Source organism: Mytilus galloprovincialis, chromosome 7 (genome assembly GCF_965363235.1).
Source record: "Mytilus galloprovincialis chromosome 7, xbMytGall1.hap1.1, whole genome shotgun sequence".
NCBI classification, from domain to species: domain Eukaryota; kingdom Metazoa; phylum Mollusca; class Bivalvia; order Mytilida; family Mytilidae; genus Mytilus; species Mytilus galloprovincialis.
Window position 1 is genome coordinate 78,903,295 of NC_134844.1, and position 10,602 is coordinate 78,913,896.

At 31.9% G+C, this 10,602-nt stretch overlaps 1 protein-coding gene across 1 annotated transcript; it reads left to right on the plus strand.

The window, feature by feature from the left end:
• Positions 1–363: 363 nt before the first annotated feature.
• Positions 364–8,220, plus strand: LOC143083738 (uncharacterized). The gene is made up of 6 exons (XM_076260029.1): positions 364–527; positions 890–961; positions 1,430–1,511; positions 1,807–1,903; positions 6,187–6,334; positions 8,006–8,220. Exons 2-6 carry the CDS (start codon positions 895–897, stop codon positions 8,011–8,013), a joined length of 402 nt encoding a protein of 133 aa, XP_076116144.1. The 5' UTR covers positions 364–527; positions 890–894; the 3' UTR covers positions 8,014–8,220.
• Positions 8,221–10,602: the final 2,382 nt, after the last annotated feature.

Below are 10,602 nucleotides of genomic sequence, written 5' to 3' on the forward strand. Positions count from 1 at the left end.
CCACTGAATTTTCTGTTAATGAAAAAAAACACAACTTGTCATAATTTATTTTGTTCGTGTTCTCTTTGTAATCTGCGGTTTGAGATTAAATCAAAACAAAAACAGTATATTCGTGGAAAACATTTAAAAATAAGAAAGTCCGAGACACGAAGCTCTTATATAGACAAATATAACTTGTGAAAAATAACGAAAAACGGTTATCAATGCAGTTCAATAACTTGTACGATATCTAATATGATATACCGATTGTTTACAATTAAGACTATTGCATCCCTTGACAAATAATAATGTCAAGGGCGTTTATCAAAATTAGTACTTTTATGTGATCTAAATAAAGTGTTTAAATTTAGGAACAAGTTCGACCGAACGAAATAGAAGACGAACTAGCGTGGTCCAGATAAGATAGTACAATTTCAGACGTCATACCATAGATAAACGAACATACGTATACCGATATATACTTGTTTATTATCATTTTAAAGACACCTGTTGGTCACTGGACAAGTTTAAGAATAGCACTCCAAAAGGTAATATTAATATTAATACCATTTTACTTATTATTACATATTTTTTAAATTATTATATGTATTTTCATAATTCAAATTGGTTGATGTATATTTCATACCTTACATGTTTTGGTTTTAAAATTTATATGTTCTTCATCCCTAAAAAACGTTATTTTTACGTATACTTAAAAATTGCTGTAATGCTAGTGTTATATATAAAAATTTTGTCTTTGGAAATTCATAATTTTACTTTAATAACTAGTAACAAATATCAGAACTAACGTTTTTTTTTTATTTCATTGTTTGTCATTGAATTATATATCAATTTGTTAAGAATGTTGTTTTTTTTCAAATGTTTTAGTCTCAAGAAATTGCTTTTTCAGACATCATGTTTCAAATATTCGCAGTTTGTCTTTTCACATCAATGGTATTTGGTTATCCAATTACAAATGACAGTAAGTATATTACAGTTATTTTCATGTTTTGTATATTTATGAAAGCGATTTACCATGTACGTGTATCAATCGAGGTATGTAACTAAATTTTTTAAAACTGGTTTGTATGCCTAAAAAAACAAACAAAGTAGACGAAAATTTATGTGAGCAAAAAATAGTGGCAAATACAGTTAATTTTACAATAGTTGGACCATTCATATATCAAATTAACATTCAATGGGATTTTTAAACTTGGTGTTTGAAAAATCAAGGCCGTTCAAATTATGATTTTATAAAGTTAGTATTGAATAATAATTTTCTGTAACAATTTGATAAAATAAAGAACACTTTCTATTGAAATATATGACAAAGAATAAAAGAAAACACCTTGCTCAAATATGTGCGCCAAGAATTAACAGATCTGTTTAACATATCATGCGATCTAAATGCCAATTACAGTTGGTTTTATATTGATATTTTTCATTGCAGTTGAGGATTTGGTTACAAAGAAATACAATGAAGTTTTAAATCAAGAAATTGAAAAAGGAATTGGTTCCTCTAAAATTTTAGAGTAAGTTCTTTATTTATTATCATTGTCATGTAATAAAATATGATAGAAAATGAATTCAGTAAATTAAAATCAAATAAATTGTATAAGGAATACCTAAATTTGAAGAGACACAAGTGACATTAAAAGGGATGAAGCCCTGTAAAATATATATACTTGTGAAAAATCAACTTGTTTTGAATTTGAATAATAATATATATTTGAACTGTAGCCATGCAATAGGTTTAAGATGTATAATTTCAAGACTTGAAATAAATATGAAATTGTATTTTACAAACAAATATGTTTAATTTTATAGACTTCCTCACAAGATGCAAGAGTTTTTGAAAAACGTTGGAGAATATCAGCTCCCATTGGTACAAAGTCAAATAAAAGAAGAAGTGAAAGAATATAGTGTAAGTTTAAACTTCATCCCTAAGTACTGAACTAGAAATCGTATAAGATGTGAATAAGTAGGACGGACGCAGAAGCATGAAGGCGTGGCCCACTGCCTCACAGTAATTTCACAGAGAAGATTGGGCTATGATGCCAGGCTAGTGAAACGACCATTTGATGTTTTAAGGGGTGGGGTGTAGTTGCTTGAAACATAGCTTTCTGAGTTTTGCAGCTTATATAAAATACACGACTTTCTAACTTTATGGTGTTATAATCTTAACAGGAAAAGTGCATTACTTTAATTTCGATTATGACAGACAACCATTTATCTTGGATTTGAGTAGCTGGAAGGTAAAAGAAAGAAGGGGGGGGGGGGGCAAAAAAATCAATGATAAATCGATCTTTGGAGAAAAACTAAATGACGAGAATTTTGTTGTGTAACCATTACGCGGCCTGAAAAAAATATTAATAATCTAACACTATCAGTATAAAATATAAAAGGTAAAGGATGGATTTAGACAATTTTCAAGAAGGTAAAAGTGAAAGAGGGAACAAAGGAAGATGGATGGCTGAATTTAAAACCACTGTACATATGGTCCGTGTAACACTTATCAATTCAAAGTTTTAAAAAGTTTTGAAATTTTAGATTTTTTGAATTTTGATCAAAGTTTTAAAATATCAAAATTCCAAATTGTGTTAAAGTTTTGAAATTTTGAAATTTTAACCAAATTATCAAAATATCAAAATTCTAAATATCGTTTATAAATTTGATATTTTAGAAACTTGATCAAACTTTTAAAATACTAAACCTAATGTGCAATTTTGATTATTTCACTTTTTGAAAGTTTAATTTTTTAAATGTTTGCTTAAAATATCAAAAGTATAAAGGGGCGACAAGAGGGATGGGTACCTGTAATCACTGATGTAAACACGGCTCTGATAAGAACTATTCTTAGTTATAAATAAATAGCATGAAATATATCAAATCATTCTTAATAACAAAATAAATAATGAAAAGAAGAAGTCGGTTTTTTTTATGAAACATGTTAGACATCACATGGGATAACAGTATCCTGAAATTTTAAGGTTGTGCATCTATCAAAAAAAATAAAAATAATTAAACCTATTTAAACCGGAATCAACTACGTTAATTTAAATCTCTTATATAAGGTTAGCGTTTGAGATAAATAATTCAAAGCTATTTTGTGTTCCCAGTGCCCAACATTTAGAAGTATCAGTGAAAAATGACCAACTCGCAGTAAACCATAAATTATTATTCGCCTTTTTGACGTTCCTGATGAAGGTAGATCCAGAAAAAAGCGCTTCGGTAGGCTGGCATACAACTTAAAACGTTTTCCTTTCTTGTTTATCGATTGCATGATGATAATATATTGCCTTTTATGATGTATTTCAGTTCCAAGAAATGATACCGAAGGAATACTTAAATATAGCGACGCAATAAAAGTTGTGCTAGGCGTATTTCAGCTGGCCCCTAGACAAAAAAGTGTACTGGTTCAGCCATTATAGACGTAATACTAAACTCCGAAACATAACAATGAACTAAAATCAAAATCATACAAGACTTAGAAGGACAGAGGCTCATGGATTGGGACAGGCGCACAAATGCGGCGGGGTTTAACATGTTTCGTGAGATAACAACCCTCCCCTATACCTCTAGCCAATAAAGAATGAAAAACACACAGTAATACGAACAGTAAAACGCACTTCAATAGGAAATACAAGTCCTATGTCAGAATAGGAAACAAACTAAGAAACTAATTAACATGCATGACAATGATAATAAAATAACAAAGGACTACTATACATAAGGCTAGCAGTTACTGTCATACGCCCGCTCCAGACCTCAATTAAACTAATTCAAAGGTTTTATATGTCCTCATTATGCACACTCTCTCCCTGTTGCATTTATTGCTATTTTGTTCCGGAACATTCATGAAATATTTGTCACTGGCAACAACAAAAAATCGATAATTTAAAATAGGTTGTTTACATACAAATTACCAAGAAACGTAAGATTCAACTTCCTAGGACAAAGTAGACCTTATAGATGGATTTAAATATGTTTTAACTGCACTTTGGTCAAACACTTCTTTAATTGTTTTGTTCTTATTTTGCTTGAATTTCAAATTCAGTTTCAGCGTTCCGTATGTGAATTCTTTACTTCAAATTCAGCGTTTAACATTGTACTGGTTTTTCGAGAGCGACATTGGTGTACGGCCAAAAATGGGAAAAATCCATCATGCAGCTGACAGTGTGGCTTCTCTTTGCACGCCCCATTCTGACTGGGTGTACATGTGAACTTTTAGTTTGCTAAAAGTCGATTGTCGTACGATAACTTCAAAATACCCAAATAACAAAATGCAAATACGGGACAGTAATATCCTTTAATACAAAAACATCTATTCCTTTTGTTTACTATAATAAAACAGTGGTTGATTTAGAACCTATAATGGAGCTACGTGTATGATAACCAGTCCAAACGATAGCAACCATTTTACTTTAAAAGTGGGGTGAGGTTGTTTTGTCGAAGCGCTAATAATTTTATTAAGTTTTTCATCGCCATCAATCAACTTGTCTGGTTCAAAATTTAACACTAAAAGGCATGAATAATTTTTCTTTTGTCCTCTTCTGGCACAGAATATTATATCATCAAATTAGGGATCAGAATATTTTAATGTACCATTATATCGAAGCCCCTAGTGGTAGTATCAAGTAAAAAACAGGTACTATCTAAATATTGGTTCCCCAGAAGATTACCATTTATCGCTGATAAAAACTTTTGAACACAATTTTCAACTTTCAAAATGCCGACACCTACAACTGGATAGATGGGTGCTTAATGTAGTACAGCGGCAACTATTACATAAACATGAATGCAAGTTGGGTGCTTAATGTAGTACAGCGGTAATTATTACATAAATATGAATGCTCGAGAAAATAATGTTTATGGTATACGTTTATATATGATATGAAAGGTTTCAACTTTTACAAAACCAGAGCTATACGTTGGATGTAAAAGTTTACTTTATTTGGCCTTTTCAATTTTATTTGACTTTATTTGCCTTTTTAACTTAATTTGGTTCGAGTGTCAATGATAAGTCTTTTGTAAACGAAACGCACGTCTGGCGCAAAAACCGGCAAAATTTATATTCCGGTATCCATCTATGATGAGTTTTTGTAGATACCTTGTAACAGTATCTTGGCTCCAATTTGCTGATATTGGATCCTATGACCGTCCTAATTTCAGCGTAAAAAAGATTATATTTAAAACCTCCCACACTGTGGTCTAGCACAACCTTAAACCATGCATTCAGTATCATGAAGCGCTTTTCTTGATCGACCTCCTTACGGAACGCCTAAAGCTGAATATTTAGGGCAAACAACTTACAAAGAACAGATAAAAACGTTTAAGATGATCTTTCATTCTGTACATGAAATGATATATTCTTTAGCCAACTTGATTGCAGAAAGTAAGAAGTCGTAAAGCAAAACAGAAAAAAAAATGAAATCAAAAGAGATAATACATCGTGTATTGGGCCTTTTTATGGCTTAGAGTTTAGTAGAAAATGTATATACATGCTCAACATAACCATACTATTTGACCTACTGCGAGTTGTTCAGTTTTTACTGTTACTCCTGTTTCTCCTAAAATATGGGTGCTAGAAAAACCAGCAGGTAAAATGGTCAATATCAGAGCCGTACGTCTGGTTTTGAAATGAATTATCTTCTTTTAAGAAATATTAATTTTGTCATCCAATTTTTCACCGCTTTCAACTCTCCGTTTTATTTCATACATAAACTTTTAAGTATCAGTATGTTTTTAATTCATATTGTTTCGTTTCGTTCCGCTTTTATTTCGTTTCGCTTTTTACAGGTATCCCTCTTATTGCCCCTTTTCTATTTTGATATTTTAAGCAAACATTTAAAAAATCAAACTTTCAAAAAGTGAAATAATCAAAATTGCGCGTTAGGTTTAGTATTTTAAAAGTTTGGTCAAATTTCTAAACTATCAAATTTATAAACGATATTTAGAATTTTGATATTTTAATAATTTGGTTAAAATTTCAAAATTTCAAACCTTTAACACAATTTGAAATTTTGATATTTTAAAACTTTGATCAAAATTCCAAAAATCTAAAATTTCAAAACTTTTTAAAACTTTGAATTGATAAGTGTTACACGGACCACATATAGTCAGAACCGATTCATTGAAACACATTTTATTTCATTCAATTGAGAGGCCTTAACACTGATAATAAATGTTGTTTGATCTTTTCTTCAGAATGACGTGAGACAATTTGTAGAGGGTGAAGTAAAGAATTATATTGAACCATTGAAGATTTCTGAGTTTGTATCCAACCATCTTCGTCGCCACAGACGTGATGATGATGAGATGCCCAACTACTTAGATCACTTTTATGGCGGACTTGGTAAGTAATTTGTATCTATATTTCTTGATATATCGGATATTGAATGACTAGCTGTTCTTGTCTTATATCCAAAACCACATATTTTATTTATCTTCTAAAAGGCATATATTCGAAAGTCCCATGATACCTTTAAATATACCTAAACAAGAATGTGTCCACAGTACACGGATGCCCCACTCACACTATCATTTTCTATGTTTAAAGGACTGTGAAATTGGAATAAATTCTCTAATTTGGCATTAAAATTAGAATGATCTTATCAAAGGGAACATGTATACTAAGTTTCAAGTTGATTGGACTTCTACTTTATCAAAAACTACCTTGACCAAAAACTTTAACCTGAAATTTGCACTATCATTTTCTATGTTCAGTGAACCGTAAAATTGGGGTCAAAACTCTAATTTGGCATTTAAATTAGAAAGATCATATCATAGGGCACATGTATACTAAGTTTCAAGTTGATTGGACTTCAACTTCACCAAAAACTACCTTGACCAAAAACTTTAACCTGAAGCCAAAAACTTTAACCTGAAATTTGCACTATCATTTTCTATGTTCAGTGAACCGTAAAATTGGGGTCAAAACTCTAATTTGGCATTTAAATTAGAAAGATCATATCATAGGGCACATGTATACTAAGTTTCAAGTTGATTGGACTTCAACTTCATCAAAAACTACCTTGACCAAAAACTTTAACCTGAAGCCAAAAACTTTAACCTGAAATTTGCACTATCATTTTCTATGTTCAGTGAACCGTAAAATTGGGGTCAAAACTCTAATTTGGCATTTAAATTAGAAAGATCATATCATAGGGCACATGTATAGTAAGTTTCAAGTTGATTGGACTTCAACTTCATCAAAAACTACCTTGACCAAAAACTTTAACCTGAAGCCAAAAACTTTAACCTGAAATTTGCACTATCATTTTCTATGTTCAGTGAACCGTAAAATTGGGGTCAAAACTCTAATTTGGCATTTAAATTAGAAAGATCATATCATAGGGCACATGTATACTAAGTTTCAAGTTGATTGGACTTCAACTTCATCAAAAACTACCTTGACCAAAAACTTTAACCTGAAGCCAAAAACTTTAACCTGAAATTTGCACTATCATTTTCTATCAGTGAACCGTAAAATTGGGGTCAAAACTCTAATTTGGCATTTAAATTAGAAAGATCATATCATAAGGAACATGTGTACTAAGTTTCAAGTTGATTGGACTTCAACTTCATCAAAAACTACCTTGACCAAAAACTTTAACCTGAAGCGGGACAGACGGACGAACGAACGAACGAACGAACAGACGGACGAACGGACGCACAGACCAGAAAACATAATGCCCCTCTACTATCGTAGGTGGGGCATAAAAAAAACTTTAACTTTGGAGTGGAACAGATGATAGACGAACAGACCAAAAAAAATAATGCTCATAGATGGAGCATAACATGTAGACAATGGAACGTCATGTATTACATCACCAATAAAAATTATAGTAATTTATTATATGAGCGAACATGCACTAATATATGGTTCTCTTTATTATAATTTCAAAGATAACCGATTACTCTTTTTCAAACGTTTAAATTGGCTTAAAATGGCCGCCAATCATATTCGAGGTTATATTGAATCTGTGTAAACGGTTCATAAATGTGCATTATTTCTTTTTTATAGGCAAATAAAGAGTATCCCAAAATGGTGACGGAGGACACGATCTAGAACAGAAAACAGATATAACATATAAAATGTAACAATAAATATGCCAATTATTCTATTTTATAGGCAAATAGAGACAATAAATATGTACGGAAGAGAGATCTGATGTAAAGAACTGTCAAATTATTTATTTTCAAAACAAAACAATTTAAAAATAAAAATGATAAAAATTCTTTTTGTTTCCACATAACATTCTATACATTCTTCGGTGTGTAACCGTTCCTTCAAGATATCCAGACAAGTTAGGGGAATAATAAGCAAGCAATAGACGATTTCAATTTTTTACGGCAGGTTACCTTCTCTGGTGTAGGACATTCTAATATTTTGGTAAAGATCAAGCAGCAAAAAGAAGTAAAATCAAGCTTAAGATCTGTATAATTTTAGGGGGAAATAACTGTTTTATGTACGTTTTCTAAACAAGAAACAAATCAACAATATCCAGATTACATAACAGGATGGTTGTATTTTCCATAGAAGTTTCAATGTTCAGATTTATTGTTGTTTTCTCCACCTCCAGTGGCAAATATGTCATGCATATCCAGGACGAGAACAAATAAACAATAAATACAATAAGTGGGATTTCAAAGTGGGTAATGTTGCATATCAACACACCAAATTTGGACATTTCTCAAGGGTCCACTAACATGCTTTGAGGATGCTTTCTCAATGGTCAAATAACATGCCTTGAGCATGCTTTCTCAATGATCCACTAACATTTTTGAGCATGATTCCTCAATTGTCAACTAACACGTTTTGAGCATGCGTTTTTAATGGTCCACTAACATGCATGAGCATGCTTTCTCAATGGTACACTCGAATGCTTTATCAACAATCCAAAACCATGCTTTGATCATGCTTTCTTAAGGGTCAACTAACACGCTTTGAGCATGCTTTCTTAATGGTCCACAACCATGCCTTGAGCACGCTTTCTCAATGGTCCACTACCATGCTCTGAGCATGCTTTATCAATGGTCAACTAACATGCTTTCTCAATGGTCCACTCACATATTTTGAGCATGTTTTCTCAATGGTCCACTAACATGCTTTGAGCATGCTTTCTCACTGGTCCACTAACATGCTTTGAACATGCTTTCTTAATTGTCAACTAACATGCATTCCCCATTTCCTTTCTCAATTTTATTGAGCCTTGAGTATGACACTCTCTTAAATGGTAATACAATGTATTGGCATGTGTTTTTTTAACTTGATTTCACATTTTTCTGTACGAATTCATAAAGTCATTTGGTGACTTCTAAAAATAGTCTGATCGCACTTCATGAGAATGGAGCCAATCTATCAATAGTATAGTGTTTTTAGTGAAGTTTGGTTATAAATAGGTATTAGGAGCCTCTGGCCTTTGTTAGTTTTGTATTATTTTAATATTAGTTTCTTGTGTACACTTTGGAGTTTAGTATGGCGTTCATTATCACTGAACTAGTATATATTTGTGTAGGAGCCAGCTGAAGGACGCCTCCGGGTGCGGGAATTTCTCGCTACATTGAAGACCTGTTGGTGACCTTCTGCTGTTGTTTTTTCTATGGTCGGGTTGTTGTCTCTTTGACACATTCCCCATTTCTATTCTCAATTTTATTGTTTCTTCTAATGTACATTTTCTGTTCTTGTAAGTGAAATATCTATTATAAGACATAACTCTAGAATTTTCATATGCCATCATGTGTATACTAGAAATAAGATGAATACTGATTCATACCTATTAAGTTTAAGGTTTGGGAAAGACTTATCTAACAAGAATGTGTCCATAGTACACGGATGCCCCACTTGCACTATCATTTTCTATGTTCAGTGGACCGCGAAATTGGGGTCAAAATTATAATTTGGAATTATAATTAGAAAGATCATATCATAGGGAACATGTGTAATAAGTTTCAAGTTGATGTAACTTTAACTTCATCAAAAACTACCTTGACCAAAAACTTTAACCTGAACTTCGCATTATCATTTTCTATGTTCAGTGGACCATGAAATTGGGGTCAAAACTATAATTTGGCATTAAAATTAGAAAGATCATATCATGGGGAACATGTGTACTAAGTTTCATGTTGATTGGACTTCAACTTCTTCAAAAACTACCTTGACCAAAAACTTTAACCTGAAGCGAATGGACGGATGCACAGACGGACGAACGGAGGCACAGACTAGAAAACATAATGCCCCTCTACTATCGTAGGTGGGGCATAAAAATGACCAGAACATCTTTTTATCACTCAAGCATATCATTTGGCATTGATAAAAAGGCAGATGTTGTAATGCAAAATATTAATCAGCTTCATAGACACATGCTTGTATATGATAAGTTTGATAAACTCCAATGTACAGATAAATATGGACATCTGTCAATGATATATAAACGACTTATCATTTTATTCATATACATTATGTAACACAAAATGGGGTGTGAACCTAAACAAAAAAGGTTAGAGTACATCTGAGACAGTTACCCAGTAGTTACAATAGGTTGCTGTCTGTTGTTATTGTTCTCCTGTAGTATTTCCAAGAGAACATATTAAATTAAACATAATTGAAGTAATAAGACC